General features: G+C 34.7%; 1 protein-coding gene across 1 annotated transcript in view; it reads right to left on the bottom strand.

The window, feature by feature from the left end:
* Nucleotides 1-27,229, bottom strand: part of Klhl1 (kelch like family member 1) — a 251,010-nt gene that overhangs the window by 31,740 nt on the left and 192,041 nt on the right. Inside the window, exon 7 of the mRNA XM_042685460.1 lies at nucleotides 25,618-25,842. Within this exon, the coding sequence (XP_042541394.1) occupies nucleotides 25,618-25,842 (225 nt within the window). The remainder of the gene's footprint in view (nucleotides 1-25,617; nucleotides 25,843-27,229) is intronic.

Genomic DNA, 27,229 nt, shown 5'->3' with positions numbered 1-27,229 from the left:
TGTAATCAGGAAAACAGTGTGAGATATGCTATTATCACCAAAGCTGAGCTAATTTTCCTAAATATTGTTGTCATCATTAAGTCCCTGAGCAAGTGATATTTTCTCAGGATTGCTGTTTATTTTGATAACCCGTGTTGGGGAAATACCCATGTCTTTCTTGGAAATATTCATTCTTCACATTTCTACTTGATAAAGAGTTATGTTCTCGCAGATGGCTACAGATTGTCAATCTCTAGCTAGGTTGTAATGTGATTTGCATGTTTCTTGCAGATGTTTTAATTCCCTAGCAGAATGGTCTTATTATGTAGAGTGAATAACTGTACCAGAATAATTTCAAAATCAAAATGATATATTCAACCTCTTCCTCAAATGTACTAAGAATATCCTTACAGATGCAGCACGTGAAAAATATTTGCCTGTCAACATTAATCCTGAATTCTTTAAAGAATAACTTGTAGGAAGAAAACGTAATTTATTGATCATAAACAGAACACAATTCAACATGGCATATATTAGGGTATTGTTCACTATTTCTGTGCAGTTATGAAGATTTACAAATTAGAAAACAAATTAACTTTGATAAGTTATAGTCCATTCCTTTCTTGACTACAAATAGTATTAACCTTGTGTATATGTTAAAATTGTCTCAGGAAACTTATGAAAAAACATACTAACATTTGTTTAGATTATAGAAATTCTAACTTGATTGAACTTGGATGACTTCAGTAAACAGAGATAGAGTATAGTAAAGTGTAAAGACAAAATGGTTGCCACAGTGGAAAAATGGCAAAAATAAATAAGAGAAACCATGACAGAGTGTCTCCCACTAGTAAGCTACCTACTTTATAAATTCCTATGGTATTTCTTTTTCTCATGTATCTGTGTCTGTGCGTGTCTGTTTCTGTGTGTCTGTGTCTGTGTCTCTGTGCACATGCATGTCTGTGTGTCAGAGCTAATACATGGAACCAAGGAAGTAATGACATTTAGCAGTCAGCTGTAATTCAATTTTATTTCTGTATGACTCCAATTTCATGGATTCATCCATCATCCCTTCACTTTTCTACGATCTATAGCATACCAATTAGGAAATGGGGAGGATAGAAAGGACAAAGCTCATGAATAGGTGCTACACTTTTGCCATCCACATGATGAAGGTAAAAATGTTATGATCAAACTAATATCTGAAGGGAAAAGATAAGATTAATTTGTTGACCAGTAACTCTTAGAAAAAAAAGGATATTAATGTAAGACCTTGTGACAGGATAAAGGAGAATATAAATGATGCAAAGACTCAAAAGTTAAAGGACAGCAAGCACAATGCACAACATAGATAACTAGTTGAAAGACCATATGATGAGTTTGATAAGAAGAACCCATAAGAAGAGTTCTATTCTTTTATCTGAAGATGAATATGACACTACAAGAATGGTTTAAACAGAATCATGATGCCACCATATTATTTTTTTTCAAAATAACTAATCTTGGATGTGGTAAAAGAAAAAGTAAGAGTGGATATCGTCATGTGAATAACATGTTGGCATATAAAAATCAGCAATAGTGTCTTTCAAATGCTTTTTCCTGTTTGAATTGAACACTCTTTAAGAAGAGATCCTGTGTTTTATATTATGCAATGTCAAAGTACATAATATAATAAAGCTACTATGTACCAATTACTTATCTGTTGTCAATTTATGTTTCCCATTGCCAGTACATAATATAATAAAGCTACTATGTACCAATTACTTTTCTGTTGTCAATTTATGTTTCCCATTGCCACTAGAGAAAGCACCTTAAGAAGACTGCAGATTATTAGATCTATGCTCATACTCATTTGGTATATGTCCATTGTTATTGAACTTACCTTTCAAGTCTTTAATACAGTTTTCAAATGTTTTACTATCAGTGCATTGCTATTGTCCAAATATTCTTATTTACAAAACTCAATTCATAAAAATTTAGTTGCACAGGGAAGAATTATTTTTCTTGAAATTTTGCATTTTTGTATCCGTATTCCTCTGCAATCCCTAAGACCCTAAGATGGTAATAATTTTCTTATTTACATCCTTGTTATAAGCTCTTAGAAATATAGTGACTATTATTAAGTACATAATAATATGATAGCTTATTAAGAAGTGACATTACACATATCTCCTATTTTATGTTCATTCTGTACTAACAAAATATACTTCAGCTATGATGGATGGAAATTAATAGAGATATTGTTTTAATGTAATTTTAATACTTCTTTATATTTTTATTCATTTCAAATGTAATTTAAAAGAACAGCACCACAGAAGTTAATTCCATAATGTAGTTAAGAAAATTAATTCAATAAAATTGTCTTGTCCCTCTTGTAATTATAGTCTATTGCCTACAATTTTATTGTACTTCAAAACTACTAAATTAAATAAAATTGAGGAACTTATTTCGTCTTTATATAAAATGCAAACAAAGCCAGTGGAAAGTGGAAAGTTCATGGATTTTGAAGACACTATTCAAAATGTGATTTTTGTGAAACTATCTTAAGCTCTTTGTTTTTCTCTGTGACCATCTCTATGATTATGAGCTATTTTTATGGATTTTAAGCAATACTTCATATAAAACTTTTAATTGTTATAATTACTGGCACAACTTTTGAGAGATGAAATTTAATTTATTCTTTTAGTTACTCTTAAAATGTTAAGGTCTACTACAAGGTAATATTATAGTTATTGTAAAATTATTGTAGTGTAGTTAGTGTAAAATGATTTTCTAGATAAAATAGGAAATTATAGAAAACAGATATTCTCAGTAACATAAGCATCATTTGTTGGTGAAATTTGCACAGTCAAATAAAATTAAAGAATCATTTATATTGTGATTACTTAAGTGCAATTCTCTTTGTGTGTTCCACTCCATGATTTTTTGCTTCTCTGAACTAAGCAAATAGTGGATTTTTCAGGCCCCTGAAGTAAAGTGTGAAAGGGTGTTGCTATCTCCATCGAGATTTATTTAGGTGTTGGGTTTACTATTGTGTTCTGGCAAATGTCTGAAACAGTACTAACACTAAAAATCAGGAAGATAATTTTGATGTTTAGCTGAAGTGATTACTTGTATTTCTTGGACTTTGGTGTCCCCAAAAGTCAACATGTTGCAGTACAAACACTGTAGAGTAACATAGAGTAAACATTATATAATAAATGCTATAGCAGTAAGAATTTTGTGGCTGGAATTTAGTTTCCTGAAAACTATTACATTGAAACACTGGCCAAAGGCTTCATAGGATTGGAGGTGTAGACTTTGGGAGGTAGATTTAGATGAGGTCATTGATATTTACCCTTCATGAGGGAATTAGTGAAGAGAAAATTTGTTCTTTGTCACACGATGTCAAAGAGAAAAGGCAACAGTGATTATGGCAGGAAAAACCCTGTCTCCAATGAACTAAATCAGCTAGTATTTGGATTTCACTCTATTCAAACTATTAGGAATAAATACCTGTTGCTTAAGATACCTACTTATATTTTTTATAGCAGCTTGAATAGACTAATGCATAGAGCTATGCTCTTAACGAGAATTAAGTGGGATTATAGGAATTTAAAATGATTACAAATAATCAACTTAAAAACACAAAACCTCAGGAAATCAAGTCCTATATATTAATTGAAAATGTGATGAAAACTCTACTATTGCTACATAATTATAACTAGATTAATTTGTTGCCAAATACAGAACTGTTTAAAGAACAGGTTATCATAATATAATTTACAAGACATTCAAAGGTTATATTTAATTATGTAAACAGAATGGAAATTATGGACCCTTTCTTAGTAGGCTTATATAGGAATGCAGATGGTATTCATGGGGGAAACAAGGAAGAAAGATGGAGGCTGGGAATGTCGCTTAGTGGTAGAGTGCTTGCCTAACATACATGAAGCCCTGAGTTCAATTCCTCGGTACCACATAAATTGAAAAACCAGAAGTGATAGATCAAATAGTAGAGCCTTGAGCAAAAAGAAGCTCAGAGACAGTGCTCAGGCCTTGAGTTCAAGCCCCAGGACTGGCAAAAAAGGGGGGAGCAGAAAAAAATCAAGAACAAAGAATCCCTACAAAACCTACAATCTTTATATAAGCCAAAGGATAGTCTTGCTCCAAGATGTTGATTTTACCAGTAAGAAGAATTGTTTTTTTCCTAAGCAATTCTAATAAATTCAGTTCAAGAGTACTCCACTTCTATGATTTGCTATCTTTTTGTCAAATCCTCTGCAACATCCATTAAATGGTTTAATTTTGTTTTTTGAAAAAAATTCCATCACAAGTACATTTTTAAAATTTCAGTGAAATAATGGAATAATTATAAGCTGAGGAACATTTAAAATGGAATATTATTGATACATAAAATGATGTCTCAGATTTTTCCTGGAAGACAATCAGGGGTAGGACTTTACCCTCAGGAGGATTTTTGTCTAGGAGAGCACTGCTGGGTCATGTCATGCCTGTAGAACTGAGGATCACTGTTTGAAGTCAGTCCCAGTAGGAAAGTCAGTGACACTCCAATAAACTAAAACAAAACAAAACAAATACTGGAAGTAGAGCTATAGCTCAAATGATAGAGAGTTAACCTTGAATTAAAAAAAGCCTAGGATCCACTCACATGATCAGTTCAACCCAGGATAAATAAGAGTTATCTACACAGTGAAGTCAGGAGGACTGGCTTCGTGCTTTCTACTTACTCATGGGTAAATTCAAATCTCACTGAGAAAGTTAACTTCCATAATTTTAGAATAGAAAGAAAGAAAAACATGAGGTATAAAATACCTTCTTGACACAAGTATAACAAATAAGTTCATAAACGTTTTATTTAACAATTTAATATTAATAGACCCTATCATAAATTCGGTGTGTGTGTGTGTGTGTGTGTGTGTGTGTGTGTGTGTATACACACAAAATGCCCCCATGGATAGCATAAGCAAATGAAAAACCACAATCCTAACGATGTTTCGGGGTATTATGATTGTATATCTCACTACTCTACTGTTTGATCACTAAAACAATAATGCTGGTGTACATAATTACCAGCTTTCTGCTTTAGCAACTTTTCCTCTGTTGTTCCTAAAGCTTATATAATAGTCATCTGAGTGTACAAGGCCTTGATCTTCTGCTGGCTGCATTCCTGATCATTCAAGCTTATTCTCCTATGGGGAAGGCATTTTTTTTTTGGCTTTGTGTGCTGTCATAAAATTTTTGTGATAAGAGAATCAAAAAAACAAAGGCAAGCTCTTATCTGATATTTTCTAATACTTGCACAACTTTTTCATTCAGTGCCTCCAAATTGGCTTATTAATTAACTGGCACAAATTACTTTTAATGAACTGTTTGTCCTTATCTTTGAATCTAAAATCTTTTGGAAGAACACTGACAGGCAATTATCCTTCTGCAAATTTGTAGATGTGAGAGTGAAGATTAGACTTGAGTTTTCACCTGGGGAACTTCTCTGTAATGTCAAGCTCACCTATATTCTAGCAGCTATTAATCTTTCTTAGCTAGGATTTACATTAGCTGAATCTAGTCAAAGAAGTTATGAAAGTTTAAAATGAGAACTGATAATTCTTTTGTGTCATTGTTTTTGCTAAGAGGAGCTAACAGTAAAGATAACTCCATGCATAATTTTAGCTTTGCTGAGACTGAGATTATCAAGTAAATAATTTTGTAAGAATTTAACAATGATAATGCTTGAATATGCCATTTTTTCCTGACCAAATTATTAAATGAGGGACATGAGAGTCAAAATATGAAAATATGCTTTTTTAATAGCAAGTACCGCAAGGGTATCTTGTTGTGTTATTTTAACATCACTAGACAAACACATGTTAAATTGGGTAAAAATTATTTGATTAAAATGAGGATTCCAGGACTCATCATTTCATGATGAATTCCATCATTTCACTGGACCCCGTAAGAAATCTATTTTAAGGGTTAACAAAAGGGCTGGGCATAACTTGAGACATACCTTGAAATTCTAGCTTCTCAAGAGGACAGTCATGAGGATTACAGCTCTAGGCCAGATTGGGCAAAAGATAAGAATAAACTCATATCAACAAATGAGTTTTAAGTGGTGGCTCACATTTATAATCCCATGTATGCATGAGATATTGTGAGGCTTCCTACCTTGTGGAAGTAAACTCCAAAGCAATAAAATAATATATTAAAAATAATAATAATTAGTAATGCAAAGAAGAGGTTGGATGTATCTCAAGTGGTAAAGTATCTACCAAGTAAGTATGAGATTAAAGCATTAGTTCAAATCCCAGTATATCCCCCCCCCAAAATAAAGAGTCCTTAAAGAAAATACATTGATCTACCTATCTCATATCTGCTACCCCTATGAAGCTATGTTCAATTAAAATGAAACTAATGCAGTTAGATATGAACAACATAACTGCCAAGTTTCAAGTAGCTGCTAATGAGCCTCTAAAATGTATTTTCTTGCAGATTCCCCTTGAAGCCTGATGGCTCATACATTATTCCTTTCAATGCCCTAAAGACTTGCACAATGTCTAGGAGAAAGTGATTGGCATGGAGGTTTTTTCCAAGCTTGAAACTGAATAGAGTATTGCATGAATGGAAAGTAAACACTAAGATACAGAATTGGTTGCAAAAGTTTCAAAGTATCCTTTTATCCATGAATAAATTGCTCTAACTCGAAACTTCTGATTTTTTTTGTGAAAGAGTAATAATAACAGCATTTTCCTCAACATACTATTGTAAAGATTAAATGAGAAGATTTGCTTAACATCTTAGAAGGAGTTTTTGGCACATCGTTATATGATTTCATATACTAAGGGTCAAAAATAAGGTCAAGTTTAAATATATCTTAGAAGGAACAAAGAAATGAAAAGGATTTGGTAGACTCAAATTCCTTTTTATACTTCCTAGTCTCTGCTTTACTATGAATATTCTTATTCTATGCCTGATAGTGGAATTGTATTGTGCCTAACACATGACTAATAGTGAAATCCAGTATCAAGTCACTGCTTGAGGATGTTGAACAATCAATATATTTGAATTCATATTGACTTAAGGAAAACACCACTGTAAGGTCTGAACAGGGACACCTCCCTCCCTCTTGGCTAAGTTTCCACACAGTATGTGTTACCCAGGTAACTGGCAGACCTGGAAGCAGTCACCTTCCCTTCCTGCTAGGTCACATTCTGGGCCACGTCTGGTCACATGCCTCCCATCCAACCTTAGGATGGTCCCAGACCCTGAGGTCACATCCAGATCCAGTGTGGTCACACTTTTCCCCCACCTGGCCACATCTCTTCCTGTCCCTGGCCTAGATAAGTCCTGGCCCAGAGGTGGGTCAAACCCCTTCCCCACTTTTCCTTTTCAGCCATGCTTCTCCACCATGCATGGTGGGGGCAGCAGTTCAGTAACCAAACTTATTTTCCTGCCTGAATAGAGAGTGGTGTTCTCTTCATCAGCTACCTAATGAAACCTACCTATTTAATAAGCCTTACATATGTTGCCGTGACTTGGATGGGTTTTTTGAGTTGGAAATGTTAGAATTTCCTAACTACCCCTTTTCTGTGTTCCGAACTGCCTTGAGACACCATGCAAGACTTTTCACCAATACCATTGCTGGCCTTCACATCCATGTCCACACTACTTCTCTATTCTGGTGAGTGAAACTACTCTCTACAGTTCTCTGTTCCTCAGTCTCTGTCCAGACATGGCCCGACGCCAGAGAGTTCCTACTACCTTTAGCAGAAAGGCCAGTCACCTCCAGATTCGGGGACGCTTGGTTTTGTGGGTTTGGCCATTTCTCTCTAGAGGGCTCTGGAGGAAGTCAGGACGCTGCTTCTGCCTGGTCAGCTCTCCTTCACTCACCAGACTAACTCTCCTACACATCCAATGGGGTGCTGTGAGTCACGCCCAAGCCGTGAAATACCTTTGAAATGCCTCCTGCACTCCCTGGAAAGCCAGAGTGCCTCATTTTTATGCCATTTGCAGATGTAGACAGTTTTTGCCACTGCAGTGCTAAATGGTCAGAAGTCTGTTTACTTTCAGGCTCTCTTTGCTCTCTCTCTGCCAATCACATCTAACTTTCCCTATCTCTCCTTTTCTCTTTTTTACAACATTTCGGCTTGTGCTCTGAAGAGTGCGATGTAGGCTGGGTCCCAGGGACCCCCCTCTAGGTTCCCTCTCAAAGGCTAGCCATTCTGGGTTTGAAAATTGTCAGTTTCCATTTGTTTAAGTTTTCTTTGCGTTTTTTCAGCAATTCACCATCTTGAGTTCACCATCTTGGCCACATGGTGGGTTAAGGCTTGTGTCTCATCTGACTTTTAACCCTCCACCAAGCTTACTAATACACCCCATTTTGTGGCCTCCCCTGTGAAGCACTCCCTTCTTTTTCAGCCTCCCAAGAGAGGTGCACCCCCCATTTATGGCCTCCCCAATGAGGCCTCCTCTGTTTTATGGCCTCCCTCATGAGGTGCCCCCTCTTTTGCTACCTCCCCCACTAGGCTCCCCCTCTTTTGCAGCCTCCCCAGCGAGGTACCCCTTCTTTTGTGGCTTTCCCCCAAGGTACCCCCTCCTTTCCAGCCTCACGTGAGAGCCCCCCCCCCACCCTGCGGCCTTTTCCTGCAAGGAGCCCTCCTCTGCCTTTGTAGTGGGAGTGGAACTTGAAGCTCCATGTGTGCCAGAAGCAATGCACCCTCTCTGTCAAAATCTTCAGCTCTCTCTAGCATTGACCTTGGGGTGGCTGCACCAACTTGGCATCATGGGAGCTCAGCTGCTATTTCACACCAACTCGATTTTGTGCTGACCTCAACTTGATTCTGTGTGTGCACTCCTATACGTGTATGTCTGTGTCTGTGTAAACTTGTCATCTGGCATTGTAATCAAGTTATTTGGCTTACATTGTCTGAGATTCCTGAAGTTTATTCAGCTTGGATTCATAATTCAGTACCAGCCAGTCTACATGCAGTACAGATTCAGTACATCTCTTCCAACCTGGAAGACAGGCCTCACTCCAGCCTAGACCATCCTGACTACCTCCACTATGGTAAAAGTAGACTGGTGTCTCAGTTGGCTCCATCACACGCAACTGATTTCCTGGTGAAAGATTGCTTTGGATTTGCAGAAGTTAAGGCTCTTTCTGTAACTTTGGTTAACTTAAGCACTGTTAGGGTTACCAGAAAGAAATCAATAGTATATCTGTGCTAAAATTCTCATCACATCTAATGAGTTTTGTCATTTCAGAATATTTGTTGGTCAATTCTTGGTAAGGAGTTGATCTCCTTGTTGCTTTAATTGGAAATAATAAAGGTTTGTTTTTTTTTTCCTGTGGGAAAGATTGCAGTTCAAAGCCAGACCAGGCCAAAAATTTCCTAAAACTCCATCTCCCAACTAACCTGCAAAGAGCCAGGCTGAAAGCATGGCTCAAGACTATTATCTCTAACCAGCAAACACTGCAAACGGTACTATAACTCAAAGTGGTTCAGTGCTGGCCTTGATCAGAAGTGCTCAGGGACAGTGCCCAGGCTTTGAGTTCAATCCTCCTTGAATACCAACTGGGACAAGCCATCCCAGCAACAAGCACCTAGACTCAGCTAGTCTGGGGAACAAGGGAACATGGACAGGAGTAAGAGGAGATGATGTCACATCAGCCACTTTGTGCCTGCCCTTTCAAAATTAACCAGAGCTGGGAGGTCAATAGAAGCTAGATGCCTGCCCATCTAATGTCTATACCTGTCTACCTTTCAACTAGACAGGAATTTATATTCTTGCCTTTGTCACCTGACTTCTCTACCTAGTCGCCATATGTCAGAAGTAGCTAGGGACATTTCTACCAACATTTTCAGCCCCAAGTCCTTCCTCTTCCCATTTTTTTGCTCTCTAATATATATTTTTTTCAGTCCCTCAATGCCTCATGAGACTTCTCCAGACTTCGTCCAAGAGTCTTGCCTCCTCTAGACTTCATCTAAGGACTCAACACCCAACTGACAGCTGCTGCCTTTTCCCAGAGGGGACAACATCTCAGCCTTTTACCCCTACTGCCAATGCCCCTTGCCAGGAGGAAGTAGCCAGAGAGAATCTTCACCCTTTTTCATAATTATGAAAAGGCTGGAATGTAAGGTCTGAACAGGGACACCTCCCTCCCTCTTGGCTAAGTTTCCACACAGTATTTGTTACCCAGGTAACTGGCAGACCTGGAAGCAGTCACCTTCCCCTCCTGCTAGGGGCCACCTCTGGTCACATGCCTCCCATCTGACCATAGGAGGGTCCCAGACCCTGAGGTCACATCCAGATCCAGTGTGGTCACACCTTTCCCCTACCTGGCCACACCTCTTCCTGTCCCTGGTCTAGATAAGTCCTGGCGGCCCTGAGGTGGGTGCCCACATTACCCCCCTTTCCTTTTCAGCCATGCTTCTCCACAATGGATAGTGGGATCAGCAGTTCAGTAAACAAACTTCTTTACCTGCCAGAATAGCGTGAGGTATTCTCCTCATCAGCTACATAATGAAACCTACCTATTTAAAATGCCTTACAACATTTATATTTTCATGGTGAAAACAGAAATTAAATGAATGATAATATTTAATCTTGATTTTACAGTACAGCAATCATCTTAATAAAATAAAAAATTTATCACAATGAAAATAAAGTGATTACATTTCAGTCTAATGGGGATATTACTTAATGAACACATGAACACCTTAAAGGTATATTTTTATTATTTTTTTTTCCTTCGATTGTAGGGCTTGAACTCTGGGCTTGGGCACTAGCCATCAGCTCTTCAGCTCAAGGCAAGTGCTCTACCACTTGAGCCACAGAGCCATTTCTGGTTTTGAAGTGGTTTATTGGAGATAAGAGTCTCATGGACTTTCCTGCCCAGGCTGGCTTTGAACCGTGATTCTCAGATCTCAGCCTCCTGAGTAGTAGCTAGGATTACAGGCATGAACCACAGGCACCCATCAAAGATACATTTTTAAATATGTAAAATAAAAAAATTAAAATGTCCTGGAAACATTTAGATAAAAAATAAAATTAAATAAAGCTGATAAGTCAAATTTGAAATGTTAACAGAATATTTCAATTTAAAATAAGATAATATATGAGAACAATGTAATTATATTACTCATAAAAATTACAATCTCTCCTTTCTCTATATGAATTTATTTCCATATTATAATATATGTTAGAAGAAGGCATTGTCAGCATATGTTTTTAAAGTTTGAGCCAGATGCTGGTGGCTCAGGCCTATAAGCATAGCTACTCAGGAGGCTGAGATGGGAGGATTTCTATTTGAAACCAGCTCAGGCAGTAAAGTCCATACAACTCTTATCTACAAATAGCTACCAAAATAAATAACTCAAATATGATAAAAGTTAATTAATAAAAAGTCTTAAGTGTAGTTGTGGTGCAAGTGGTACAGGAAAATGCTCCGGGACAGTGTCCAGGCTCTGAGGTCAAGTTCCAGGAAGAGAAAAAAAAACAAAAAAACAAAATAAACAAAGCAGATGAACTACTTTGGCATTTTAAGGAAGTGCTTTGGACTTTAAAACTGTAGGATTAAGTAAAATAATTCAGGTCTCTGGGTATGCTCTTTTGAAGGAATGTTGAGTCCTTGACCTCTTCCTCTTTTTCTTGTATTCCCAGCCACCATAAGCTTAGAAGGCATCCCACATCATTTGTTCCTTTTTTATGTACTGAACTGCCATTGGCCAAAAGCAACAGAGAGGAGCAACCAAGGTCTCTAAACTCTAAAACTATAACCTAACATAAACCTACCTACTTTTAGGTTAATTATCTCAAGTATTTTCTCACTGTCAGAGTGTGTTGACCATCTTTGTGTCACCATGCCAAAAGATTTGAAGGAAGGAAAATTATTCTAATGCACAATTTCAGAGGTGTCAATGCATTGTCAGGGAGGCTTGTTGGAAAAGAATAGTTCACAACAGGCAGACAGGAAGGGGAGAGATTAGAGACAGGAAGGGCCCAGTTCAAGATGTAACTCACAGTAACCTGTTCACTTCACTATGCCAGTGGGCTTCTTGAAGCTTTCAATAATACTGTCATATTTTATGAGCATCATGGGGTTAGTTTATTTACCAAAGTCAGAGCCAGCATTCTCTCATTGCATTTTGAAAAAGACTGTATTCAGAAATGTATTTTACTAATTTACTAGGTAAATCTCAATCTAATAAACAATCAAGATTAATAAAAATACAAAGATAAGTATGACACAAAAATAGGTTCATACATGTGTGCATATATGTACAGGTTTATATTTTTCAAAAGGCATTCTTTTGTTCTTACAGAGGAGGGGTTACAGTTAAATGAGCAAGGTAATGAGTACATTTCTTATCAAGCATTGTTGTCTCCTCCTTTGTTTTTCCCTTACCATCCCTTCCCTCCCTTCTCCACAACTACACTCCCCTCACTCCCTCCTACCCTTGCCTAAACTGAAATGTTCGTTTTTCGACATAGTGTCTTGTACAACTTATTGTTGCAATGGGTCCACCTGTATCCTTGTTTAAACAATTTGTTTTTTCCTTTCCCCTCTGCAAATTATGCCAACATCAAATACAGTGAAAATAGGTGTTATACTGTGGGGGAGGGACATACAAAGCAACAAAAATATCAATCCTCCAATAACAAATCCTCAAAGAAACAACTGCCTGATTAATAAGTGGGCTAAAGACTTAAAGAGAAATTTTTTCTGAAGAGGAAATAAGAATGGCCAATAGACACGTAAGAAATGCTCAACCTCTCTAGCTATAAAAGAAATGCAAATCAAAAGAACATTGAGATACCACCTCACCCCAGTTAGAATGGCTATAATCAAGAAAGCTAATAACTACAAATGCTGGAGGGGATGTGGACAGAGTAAATCATAATAAAATGATTAAGCATCAGCCCTGAATCTATTTTAATTCCCTTACTCTCTGTGATTTTTCATTTTGCTCATGTTTCCAACATGATGTTATCTAGCTTGGATAAAAAGGTTGGAGGTCTGGCTCTGGGAATCTCAAGAAAGATCTGAGAGTGAGGTACATATACTTTCTTTATAAGACACTCAGCTTTTGCTATTCTTCTATAGTACCAGAAAATGGTTAGAGCTAGTGTAGAATTCAAAATATTTTAATCAGATTTGTAATGTGTATAAATATATACACATATATGATAACATAAACATTATATATGAATGTGTACACATTAAATTTATTAAAATTGAATGTATTGTATTTTTATGTATGATATAATAATAATTATTCTACATTTTGGGTTATTTTTTTCAAAATCAGACTACACACTCTGGAAAAATAATAGAAATTATTTCAAACTTAATGTCTCCATCTTTTCAGACATAAAATATATTAGATTTATTCTAGTACTCAAGAAAGGTCTTTCACAATTTTAGATGACAATATTATTTACTTATGTTTTTCTTAACAAAGTTCTCATAATTAGCCCTACAAATCCTGGCTTTCATTTTATACTCATCATGTCTACTTGTTAAACTTAATACATTGCTGGAAAGAATAATACAATAAATAATCAGAATATGGTAGGAAATTAATACAGAAAGGAAAGTAAAGCAAAATAGAACTTACATAAGTCTGTGGAGAATTTCTGCTTTTGTCACCACTGAGCCATATAAGTCTGAACAAATTAATACTTCTGGTCCTCATGTATCTTATTTTCAAAATCAAATGTCTAAAGTTAATATTCTCTTAGCTTCTCTCTGGTTTAAGTATCTGTTGGTCTATATATATTCTCATTTTGACTGATTAAGTACTTTATTATCATATACAAGTTCGAATCTACAAGGAATTTTATTTTAAATGTGATTGTAACTGGAAACATACTGAGGAATGGAAGATTACAAATTAAAGCATGTAGAAAAGCATTAAAATGTAAAACAAATGATTTCTTCAGAGAAAACTAGAAAAGTTGTTAAACGAGTTAATCATTAAAACCAACAGAAAAACTCAACTTTCTGCAAACAATCACTTTTTCTTTTTATAGATTTTTCTTTATGATTTACCTGTAAAGCTAGAATATCAATTCTTCTAATAATGAAATATCATCATTTTAAATTCAGTAACAAAATTAATCAGGATAATTTCCAGCTTTATTGTGAAAATGTGGAGCAAATTTTTAAAATATATGAATAATTATTGACAAAAATGTGCCTCCCAAAAAATATGTCAACATTAATGCAAGCATGCATTTGGAAAACCATAAAAAGATAACAAAAAGATCATATTAACTGTTATTTTGTATATCTCATACTGGAGAATAAACATGCAAAAGGTATAGCTATATGCCTTATTTTAAAACATTTCACAAAGTAATAATAATTTACTTTTTTTGCCTGAAATGTGCCTTTTTTTACTATTAAGATATTGTGGTTCAATTTTAGCATCATTTCTCTTTGGAAAAAAATTTCCTGATCATACATTTGATTTTAGCACTCTTATGTTATACCAAAATCTTTAATTATCTACTAAGTTATTTGAACTCCTAGTCAGGTATAACATCTTTAGTATGATTTATCTTTCATCTTTTTCAATGACTTTGTTTATATTTTTTTCAGTGACTTATTCTAATGTATGGTAATACAAATCTTACTGTTCATTGAATGGGATGGCTTAACCAATGAAAAATCTTATATAAATTTTCTTCAGATTTAATTGGACTATTTAGGTTAGCCTTCTAGCTAATTGGACTAATTATGTTAAAACAAGGAAAACAGTAAAGAACATAACTGATTGGAAATAGGTAATCAAGAATATAAGACAACATTTGAGATAGTCATGTAAATTTGGATGCCTGTTTGTTTCCACTGGAAACAAAGTTTAATTTTTTACTTTGGAGCATTTAATCACAGAGTAAACCTAATTAGGTAGGTTATATGCATGTAAATACATGATAAAACTCATTTATACAAGAGTGGAATAAACTTGCTATAAAGAGAAAACTGCTTTCATCTAAATGCAGTTTCTATGCTTAAAGTTCAGATTCCTAGAAGATATTTTTAGAGACATTCAGTTATCAATGAATAATATCATAAAATGAATTCTTTCACTTCAGTCTCAAAATTTTTGACACCATAGCAAATGTATCTGTTATATTTATTGCTTTTTAAATCATTTGAGCTATAAAAGATATTTATAATGCTAACAGTCTGTCTTTAAACACTGTTTGTTTTCCTTAATTTGTTTGGTATATATGTTAAGTTCTTGAATACACTCTTGCTTCCTTCCCCTCTTTATTTGTCTTTCTTTAAAGATAATAACAAATTAAAAAAGTATTATTTTTTTCTCTTTATCAGTTTAATTAATATAAACTGTCTCTCTGTGTATTAATGTTTTGGGAGTGACTATATTGTTTGAGTATGTTTATATGAGTGGATATTGTAACAAGAATTATACATTTTAGTTGCATCACTAACTTGCTCTTCTGGTTTTTTTCTGTATTATTTTTAATGTTTGATGGGGCATGCCAAATGGTCAGATTTAAATTGTATTTCCTTGTGTAATAATATTTGGTGGGACAACCTTTTCAAATAAACAGGTTGTCAGAGTCTTGTAAGAAACTTTATTTCTTAAGTAAAAGAGACCAAGGAAGACAAACATTTATTGATATAATTAGTGAAACACAGGTTCTGATGAGAAAAATGTTCCCTTTAGAGCAATGAAAGCTGACAGCCTAGAATGAGATTTTCTAGTCCAATGAGTTATATCAGAGGTAAATTTTAGGACTGCACTGTATTGGTACTCGTTTTATGCCAAGCATTAATTACTACCTAAGAAATAGAGAAAATGCTGCTAAAAAATAATAGTATGGGCTATACTTTTCTCAAGAAAATTCATGATTAAGATGCTTACTTAAAAATATTATTTGATATTTTTACATCATTCTTCCCCCATGTAGTTTACAAATTCTTATTGATTTAATTTACTGGGAATGTGAACATTTCAGGAAGCAAGTTTTCCCATCTCATCCTTGGGCAATATCCTGTTCTAAGTACAGTATCCCAGGTTATTTCTGAAATATAATCTAGCAAAGTATCACTGGACACATGTGACATTTAGGCATCTTTAAAACAATGTATTGGGATATTTTTTACATATTACACTGTCCAAGGCTTATATGTGGGAGACAATCCTGAGTTTAATTCTGACAAAGATAACTTCTAATGATGACTTCTCCCATGGGGCAAGACCCCCCTGAACACACACATCCTCTGTCTTGAAATGTAGCAGGAAGGAGATATTTCACTATTTACTACACTACACTAACTGCTACCTATACTATACTAACTATACTAGGAGGTTCTTTTTAAGAATGTCTTTTTATTTTTTCCCCCTGAATCTTAAGTTTTGAGAAGGGATTTTGAGGTTGAGATCTTTGCTGAGATTGACAGAACCAATATCTTCCAATGTCATTTCTGCCTTCATGCTTGAGAAGTATGTTGACTTGGCAAGAGCAAAGTCAAAACCTCTGCATGTCAGAAGTTTAAAGTATGTGTTCATTATTCTCTAGCCTCTAGTGTTGATAGTGACAAGTGTCATATGAGTTGAATTCTCCTTTTTTGCTGCTATTTTTATCAGTGTTCATTTATATTATGTTGGTGGTTCACTTTTTTCTGAAATAGGAATCATATCTTTACCTTCTGTGTTATGTCATTTAAATTTTTCTTTTTTTAGTTAATATTTCCTAGTGGATGTCTGAGTTTTTTTTCTTTTATAGAACCTGTGTTACAAATTGAATTCTCATTGACAATTTCTAAATTTTCTATCATAATTACTCTGTGATAATTCGTTTATAAATGCCAGGATTGAGATACTAAACTTTCTGACTACCAAAATTTCCTTTTTCCTTAACTTTTAATATATTCATCTTAATTATTTTAAAGCACTTAGTCTTACTTACTTTTTTCCTTTTATTCAATTTAATATTTAGCACAAATATTTTGAAAATGAAGAGATACTTAAGTTTTGTTTTTGTCTTTGTATTTCACAATTTATGTTTCAACTTTATATACCCACTGTATTGGTTTGAGAATAGCAAATAGATTTTGTTATTTGTTGGTTTTAAGTTATTTTTTTTAAATGAATGATGCCTGTTTTACACAGTCTTTCTTAAAAGCATCTTTATTTTAAAATAAATAAAACTGAGCCAAGTGCCAGTGGCTTTTGCCTATAATCCTAACTTCTCAGAAGGATACACTCTGAAGATATGGTTCAAAGCTAGTCTGGGTAAGAAAGTCTGTTAAACTCTTATCTCTACTAAAACTATCAATTAAAAAAAGAGAGAAAAAGCTGCAAGTGGAGCTATAGTTGAAGCAGTACAGCAGTAGCCTTAAGCACAAAGCCCAGGCCCAGAGTTCAAGTCCTCTAGGACTGGCAAAAAACAAAATAAAAGAATCAGAATCATAACAGTATGAAATGTTTTCACATCTTGTGCATATGCAATAGGGGTAGTAAGGGAAAATGTTCAATACTTATTTCTTTGAACTAGTTAAAAATCCACTATGTGTGATTTTTCTACTAGATAAAAGATATGTGAGTACTTTGCAACTTATTGTTTGACATTAGTATTGTCTTTATACGCAAATCAAGAAATGATATCAAAAGAAATAAAAATATCAGACCAATATCTTTGAGAATATGCATAAGCAATTTTTCATACAATAAAGAAAACAAAACAAAAAATTTGGTAAGGATCATATGTTATGACAAACTGAAATTTATTTGTAGAAGACAGTGGGTTAACATTTGATAAACATGTAATGCACTATGTTGTGCTAATGGAAACAGGGCCTAAATCACATGTTTATTTCAGTGGACACAGAGGTATTCAACAAATTTTGATGATACATTCATTCAATTAAGAGTCTCTATTAACAATAGAAACCAGGAGCATAAGTATTTATGACAGAGAAAAACAATAAATACTAAAATTTCTTCCAGATTCTTCTAAAACCACAAGAAAAAAAAAAAAAACATGAAAACAAAAACCCTAAGTGGAGACTTCCAGTTAATAAGCATGGTATTTCAAAGGACACTATTATGAAACAGAAACGATAAAATATTGCAAATTTCTTATCTAGTTGGTATCTTGAATCCTGAATACAGAAATAATTATAAATGAATATTACAAAAAATAAAATTGTGGAAAATATTTTAAATAGATTTCTTCAAATTAGAGACAGAGACAGAGAAAAAGAGACAAAGAGAAAGATGGAGACAATAAACACTTCAAAAAGATTCTCAAAAAATTATGAGTGTCAATAAGACTACAAACAGATATTGATTCAAATATGCAAGAAGGATTGTAATGAAAACAGTAACTGAGATAGGATCTTGTGAAACTCATCCTTGATCATTGAATATTTGAATAAAAATAGTTATATGACTATTTTTCAGAAACATGGTGTGTCATAGAAAGTGAAATGTAGGGCTGGGAAAGTGGCACAGTGGTAGAGCACTTGCCTTTCATGCTCGAGGCTCTGAGTTCGATTCCTCAGCACCACATAAGCAAAAAGAAAAAAGCCAGAAGTGGCGCTGTGGCTCAAGTGGTAGAGTGCTAGCCTTGAGCTGAAGAGCTGAGGGACAATGCCTAGGACCAGAGTTCAGGCCCCAGGACCAGACCCCCCCCCCAAAAAAAAAAAAAGTGAAATGTATTTATACTTGACTCAAAAGAGAATAGCAAAAATGTATTCAAACAAAAACTCATACATCAATGCTCACAGCAGCTTCAGTCAACTCAGAGAAAAATTGGAATACTGTACAGAGGGGTTCCAGTTACATGAACAAGGTAATGAGTACCTTTCCTATCAAGCATTATTACCTCCTTCTTTGTTTTCCCCTACCATCCCTTCCCTCCAACCTCCACAACTACACAACTACACCCCTCCTCTTCGCCTCCCCACCCAGGACTAAATTGTAAAGTTCGTTTTTCAACATAATGTCTTGTGCATCTCATTGTTACAATGAGTCAACCTGAATCCCTATTTAAGCATTTTGTTTTTTCCCTTCCCCTCCCTAAATTAGGGAAGTGTGTATATAAGATGCAGGGCACTGACATCAAATAAAGTGAAAACAGGGGTTATACTGTGGTGGAGAAACATGAAAGAACAAAAAAATGAAGATGATATGATATTGCATTTAAAATATCCCATGGATTCCACTCCCAAATTACTCGAGCTGATTTGAAATTTTGGCAAAGTAGCAGAGTATAAAATTAACCCTCAAAAATCAATGGCTTTTCTGTATGCCAACAATGAGAATAACATGGCTGAAATCAAGAAAGCAACTCCTTGTGTAATAGCCCCACAGAAAATAAAACACCTAGGAATTAACTAAAGAAGTGAAGGACCTCTATGATGAAAACTTTAAAACCTGAAAAAGGAAATCAAAGCAGAACTTAGGAAATGGAAAAATCTCCCATGCTCCTGGATTGGAATGATCAAATGTTCTTTCAAAAATTATAGCAAACAAAACTCATTCTACGAAGCCAATATCACACTCATCCCCAAACCAGACAAAGACCCAACCAAAAAGGAGAATTACAGGCCAATTTCCTTGATGAACACAGATGCAAAGATCCTTAACAAGATTCTAGGTAACAGAATCCAGAAACACATTAAAAAAAAAAAATACACTACGACCAGGTAGGCTTCATCCCAGAGACACAGGGATGGTTTAACATACATAAGTCAATAAATGTAATCCAACATATCAACAGAGCCAAGGTCAAGAATCACATGATTATCACCACAGATGCAGAAAAGGCCTTTGATAAAATGAATAGAAGGAACATTTCTAAAAACAATGAAAGCCATTTATGACAGACCAATAGCCAATATTATATTTAATGGGGAAAAGCTACAACCAATTCTCCTAAAATCAGGAACAAGGCAAGGATGCCCACTGTCTCCACTCCTCTTCAATATAGTCTTAGAACCCTTAGCCAGGGCAATAAGGCAAGAAAAAGACATTAAAGGGATCTGCATAGGGAAAGAAGAAGTTAAACTATCCCTTTTTGCAGACGACATGATGCTATACCTCCACGATTCCAAAAACTCCATCCCCAAACTCTTAGAAATCATAAATCACTTCGGCAAAATAGCAGGATACAAAATAAACCCACAAAAATCAGTTGCCTTCCTATACACTGATAATGTACAGGAAGAGAGGGAAATAAAGGGAGCAACCCCATTCACAATAACCTCCCAAAAAATAAAATATTTAGGAATTAACCTAACCAAAGATGTAAAAGAACTATTTAATGAGAACTATAAAAAGTTAAAGAAAGAAATTGCAGAAGACACTAGGAAATGGAAAGACCTCCCATGCTCCTGGATAGGCCGACTTAATATAGTAAAGATGGTAATATTTCCAAAACTAATATACAAATTCAATGCAATTCCTATTAAAATCCCAATGACGTACATCACTGAAATACAGAAAACAGTCCAAAAATTCATATGGAACAACAAAAGACCTAAAATAGCCAAAACAATTCTAGGGGATAAAGACAATATGGGAGGGCTATCCATGCCAAACTTCAAACTCTACTACAGAGCTATAATAACAAAGACAGCATGGTACTGGCACGAAAACAGACCCGAAGACCAATGGAACAGAATAGAAGATCCAGAAATAAATCCACAGGCCTACAGCCAGCTGATATTCGACAAAGGAGCCAAAGACATACAATGGAAGAAACACAGCCTCTTCAACCGCTGGTGCTGGGAAAACTGGGCAGCCACATGCAGAAAACTAAAAGTGGACCCCAGCCTATCACCATGCACCAACATCAACTCAAAATGGATTAAAGACCTTAACATTAAACCTGAATCTCTGAAACTACTGCAGGACAGAGTAGGAGAGACACTTGAACTAATAGGCACAGGAAGGAACTTCCTGAACAGAGTCCCAGGGTCACAACAAGTTGGAGAAAGACTCGACAAATGGTACTACCTTAAAATAAAAAGCTTCTGCACAGCTAAATCTATCGCAACTAAGCTAGAAAGACAACCAACGAATTGGGAAAAAATATTTACCAGCAATATATCAGACAAGGGGTTAACATCCTGTATATACAGGGAACTCAAGAAACTAATCCCTCCCAAACCTAACAAACCAATTACTAAATGGGCAAGGGAACTAAAGAGGGACTTCTCAAATGAAGAAATAAAAATGGCAAAGAAACACATGAGGAAATGTTCATCATCCCTGGTGGTGAAGGAAATGCAAATAAAGACAACCCTGAGATACCACCTTACCCCAGTCAGAATGTCCCACATCCACAAATCAGCCAAGGACAAATGCTGGAGGGGATGTGGAGAAAGAGGAACCCTATTACACTGCTGGTGGGAATGTACACTTATACAACCACTTTGGAAAGCAGTCTGGAGGGTCCTTAGAAAGCTAAAGATTGACCTCCCTTACGACCCATTCATACCACTTCTAGGCATCTACCCTGAACAACAGGAACCAATATACAAGGACACGTGCACCTCCATGTTTATTGCAGCACTGTTCACAATAGCTAGGATATGGAAACAACCTAGGTGCCCCACCACAGATGAATGGACCCAAAAATTGTGGTATCTTTACACAATGGAATATTATGCAGCCATTAGAAATGACAAAATAATGGCATTTGCAGGGAAATGGATGGAGCTAGAAGGAATCATGTTGAGCGAGGTAAGCCAAGAACGAAGAGACAAACGGTACATGGTCTCCCTGATAAGTGGATGCTAAATCCAAAATGTTAGGTGATATGACAAAACTAACAGGACTTAAGAAACAAAGAACTCCCACTCATCTGGTTGAACCACTACTAAATATCCCCATGCTACTGATCACATATAGGGTATATAACATGTGAACACCGTTATATATTACAGACTGTGATAGACAATTTGCTCCAGGAAAGTTAGAATGAACTTGTGACTTTAAATGAGCATCATTATTCCACAATACTGTGAATTTCCGGAAATTATGTAATCACTTAACCACAATCAAAAAAAAAAAAAAAAAAAAGAACCTCGGGGAAGGGAGGGAGAGAGGGAGGGGATGGTAGGGGGAAAACAATGGAGGGGTAACAATGTTCAAGAGGAAGTGTACTCATTACCTCACTCATGTAACTGTAACCCTCTGTATAGTATCTTTACAATAAAAAAAAATTATAGCAAACAAAATATGTTACCAAGCCTACCAATAGAGTATTATTCAGGCATAAAAAGAAACTTCTCATAAATGCTATCTTAAATGTACCTAAAAACATCATGTTATATGAGAAAATACATACATAAAATTTTATGATAAAATTTGTATGGTATAATTTAGTTGAAATACACGGATTAAGTCAATCCTTAGAGAGAGAAAGTAATTTGTTGCCTTAATAGGATGAGATGGCTTTGGTTTTGTTTTTTGTTTTTTTTTGTTTTGGTTTGTTTTTATGTTTTGGTTTTTGTAATTGTTGTTTTAATTGGGAATAGAGTTTTTTAATAGGATGATAAAAATTATCTAGAGTTTGTAATAGTAATGGCATCTCAAATCACTAGATGGTTTCTCAAAGTATTGAAAACCAATGATTTCTAAAGTTTAATATTAATTTTGTAAAAGATGAAAGCAAGAGATTTTTACAAGCAGTTGGTGCCTGACATGTAGAAAGTAAGCAGTCATTATGTTTTTCTTTGTCAATCTTAGAAACTCTATTGTCTCAATGTCTTCGTAAAAGTCACACAATACAATATATGGCATAAAGAAAATTATTGAATTATGTGTGACTTAAATACAGAAATGATAAAATATAAATCACGCAATGAAATATATGTGGTCTTAATTAGCTAAACTCTCTAATCAGATAAATTCATGGCTTACTTTAATATCCTAGACTTAACATATAAATGACTTCTTTATGCTATTTTCGGCAGAAGACAAATTAATCTTAATTTATTGACAGCCATGAAATAATTTTAATCACATAATCATCTTCAGTAACTAAACAACTTGTGTGACTTTCTTATATAATTTTCACATAAACAAAATAAAAATGTTAAGGAATGTTAAAAATGTTAAGGAATTTAAAATGTTTTCACTTTTAATTGTTTTTAAGTTTACAAGTTTTACTATCAATTATAACACCTTATTTTTCAAATGTACAATAAGCAACATAAATTCAAATTTACCTACCACCAGGTAGGCTTTAATCAACTGTGCGGCAAATAAAACAGGTGTTCTAGTTTGTGAATATATAGAAAACCATAGCAGGCCCTCGGTTTACACTCAAAACCCAGACTGAAAATTACACTAAAGGGAGAGAGTCATTATATATACTGACTCTCCATCACCCCTTTCTGTCTCTCTGTCTCTCTCTGTCTCTCTCTGTCTGTCTGTCTGTCTCTCTCTCCCTCTCTCTCTCTCTCTATATATATATAGTCATAATAAATATCAAGAACATGAAAGAGAGAGGAAGAGATAGAGAAAGAGAGAGAAAGGAGGGGATATCTATAAAGCAATTCAGGTTCTATCAAAGCCCAGCCCAGGCAGGAAATTTGAAAACATCCAGAACTGGAATTGCGAAATAATAGAGAGGCAGCCTTGAGCAAAACAAAACAAAAACAACAACAAAAAAAACAAGGGATAATCTCTAAGTCCTATATTCAAATACAAGCATTGGCATATATGAACACACACACACACACACACACACACACACACACACACACACACAAACATACACACGTACAGAAGAAAAAGAAAGAAACAAAAAGAAGGCAACAAAGTACTGAGGGAAGAAAGGAAGGAAGGACTTCAAAACAAATGTTATTTGTGATTTCTGGAGTAAGAGGTACATATAAGTGTCTTCTGTCGGAAATAGCATAAAGGAAAATTTGATATGGGTTCTTTGATGCCATGAGATATTGGTCTCTTAAGAATGGTTATTTACTTCTATAATGTGAGTATATAAAATGTCCAGAAGTTAGCAGAATTTTTGTGTAAATGAAATGTCCATGCTAGAGCAGAAGTTGGCAGAATATTTGTGCTAATGTTAGGGTGACTTCAGAGGCAAACAAAAGCAAATAGCCACAATACATTTGATTGTCCCATCTGGTGTTGGCATCCATCTCTGAAGTCAAGTTATCACTCACAGGGAAGAAGAATTTAAGGGGATTGTGTGCACATCCAGAGAAGCAAAGATGTGTTTCTGAGAACTATATTCTAAGAGTATCAACAAGTAAATGGTTTAAATCAGTTTGTAATATAGCTGTCAGGGGGTGTTTTTATTTCCTCATGACATTCTGATTATTTTATAAAGCTATAAAGATTATTTCTGCTTTCACATTTTATGTGATTTGGGGTATTTGACATGTTCTCTGCCCATATACTGAGAAATACAACTATATATTGAATTGGATAAACTAATGCGAAGATAGAAAAAAAGGCAAGTAGAAAAAATAAATTCTGGACAGAAGAGCAAAAGAAATAAGAAGGCAAAAATAATTGAAAAAAAAACAAGAGGGAAGGAAGGAGGCAAGTAAGATCAGGATGACTTACAGGCGATACTGAAGTAGACATGAGCGAAGTGAAGGGAGAGTGGGAGGAAGTAAAGGAGGAAGAAGATGATCAACCATGAGAAATAAAATGAACTGAAGGAGGAGATGAAACAAATTTAAAGTAGTAGTAATAAATTACCACACAGAGATAAAAGTGGATTTAGTATAGCCTTTCTTGCGGATTAACAAGGAATAAACAATTGTAATGAATTGCCAAGTAGGGAAAGTGAGAATATAAAAAGCAAAATTAGTTGACATTAAGACATCCATGCATGATTTTAACATCATGATGCATGCTAAGAACAGTTTGAGAGAGTGGATACTGATGTCATTTGTCAAGAAAGAACAAAGAAAGTATATAAAATTTAACAATAGCTACAAACGTTTTTGAAAGAAAAATCAGTCCAAATAAACCCCTATGTACCTATAGTGACAATTACTTGGGAACAGAGATCCAGAGTATCAGCTCAAGTCTAGCTAGGAAAAACTAAAATTAGAACATCTCAACCAATAAACGAGACATGGTAGGCCTAATCTATGATGCAAGATTCTAAGAAGGAACAGGTAAGACTATTAAGATCTGAGGGTAACTGTCAATGTAAACAGATAAATATGTCTATTCAACACTATGGAAGGGGTCACTTTAAATTTTATTCAGTTAATAGTAACCAGCTCTTCACTTGAGCTCTACTCTATTTGCATTTATTTAATTATTTAAGTTTTTCATATGACATGTGTGTATGTTAGGTTGAGAGACTGAAAACAGCTTGAGCAATCCTCACTTCCATACTTTTAGTATCTCCCACAACAATTTAATTCAACACAGGAATTCAACTCACTTTGGTATTTTGTTTTTACATCTCTCACAACAATTTAATTTGTAACAAAAGAAAATGTCAAGAATGTTAAATGAAAAAAAAGCCTCAATTAAACCTATAATTTATATAAATATAAGAACATAGAACATTCATATCATGTTAATACACACTTTAAATACATTACTAATAACATATTTATAAGTAGTCCATTACTAAGGCAAGAGATCTTACCTAGCCCATGTCTGTGGGTTGACATTGGAGGTAAAACAGTCCAAGTCTTGGTTTTGGGATTGTAGCATTCAACAGTGTTCAATGTCTTTAAGCCATCTCGACCTCCAATTACAAAAAGTTTATCATCAATAACTGCCACACCAAACTGTAGCCTCCTGCCATTCATCATTCCTGCCTGAATCCACAGATTTGTTCTGAGGTCATATTTCTCTATGGTTGTAGCTCCTGATAAAACAAAATATCAAACAGTTAACAAACATTACTAATCCAACATACAACCTGTCTGTAACAATGTGCAAATTACGCCATTGACAAAATTGTGGTCACAATCATTCTTCTTAAAGGAAGAGGGGTACAGAAATAAAATAAGTAGTAATTCAACTACTTTGGTCTTCTGCACCAACATTAATGATCAGTACACATAACAATGTTCCTCTTGTTTGAATTACATCTTGGTGTCATGCTAACTTAGTGACTCAAAATAATTGTTGCTTGTTGAGATTGAGACAGTTTCTTCACATATCAAAACTCCCTTTTCTCATCACTTGCCATTTTAAGCATTCAAGCTGGGGTCCCAACTTTGAAGAAAATGCATGAGATAAGGTTTAAATGACCAACCATGTCTGTTCTCTGTATAATTTCTGAAAGTAAAGTTCCTTCAATAAAACAGTCCTATCTTTCTCTTTATATGTGCTGCATATCTCTTAAACAAAGCAACTGTAAGATGTTAAAGCAAATATATGGTACTATTTTACCTGTTTGTGTCTAAGGATTTGAGGAATAATTGATAGAATTTAAAGAAATAGTTAATCTCTTATCTTTGCCTATCATGTTTTCACCTCTAAGTAAAATAACTTACCTTTATTGAAAAGTTTCTTGTATGCATTTTTTGAGAAATATATTATTATGTAAAGTTTGAGAGGTATGGTATCTGACAGATAAAAAAGAAATGAAAAAAATAACTTAAATTCCTTATGAGGCTTGTTAGAGTGCATTCACCTATTCAATTCACATTGAAGATCTCTGTCGAGTAAAATGACTTGAATGCACATGTGACAGAAGTGTGGCAAGAAATAATCTGGCTTCAGGTTCCAGGCTCACTGTTGGCTTTCATTCACCTATTTTTTTTTAATCTTTAATGATGAAACATCATTATTCAAGGACATTCAATATTTTTGTACCTTTTAAAATGACTAAGATCTTCACAATATAATAAAAGATTATAAATATAGAAAGATTATTCCTCTGGGGACTCATTTATTTCTTAGAGTTTAACATATATCAGCTTTTGTTTTTGGCTAATGGAAACAAAAATGATAAAATTCATATTCAATATCTATTCAAAAGTAACAGAAAAATTCTAATATAAAGCCTGCAATGGCTGTATTAGGTGTTTTTGGAGTGTCTTTAGAGACATCCATTAGCACAGACAAATATGAATATTTTCTAGGAAAGGAAAGCCCAATAATGTTTATGCATTTTACTTTGCAATGCATTCTACTTTGTTGCAATTCCATATTTAGCAACGTCATTTATCTTCAAACAGCATAAAATTAAGTGGCAAATAGTTTTTAATGTTGCAAAATAAATATCCTTAAAGGCAACTCTAAAG

This window comes from Dipodomys spectabilis, unplaced genomic scaffold (assembly GCF_019054845.1).
Source record: "Dipodomys spectabilis isolate Male_0828 unplaced genomic scaffold, ASM1905484v1 ptg000095l, whole genome shotgun sequence".
Classification (NCBI taxonomy): domain Eukaryota; kingdom Metazoa; phylum Chordata; class Mammalia; order Rodentia; family Heteromyidae; genus Dipodomys; species Dipodomys spectabilis.
The sequence above is the reverse complement of the archived record's forward strand: the minus strand, read 5'-3'. Positions and strand labels throughout refer to the sequence as shown.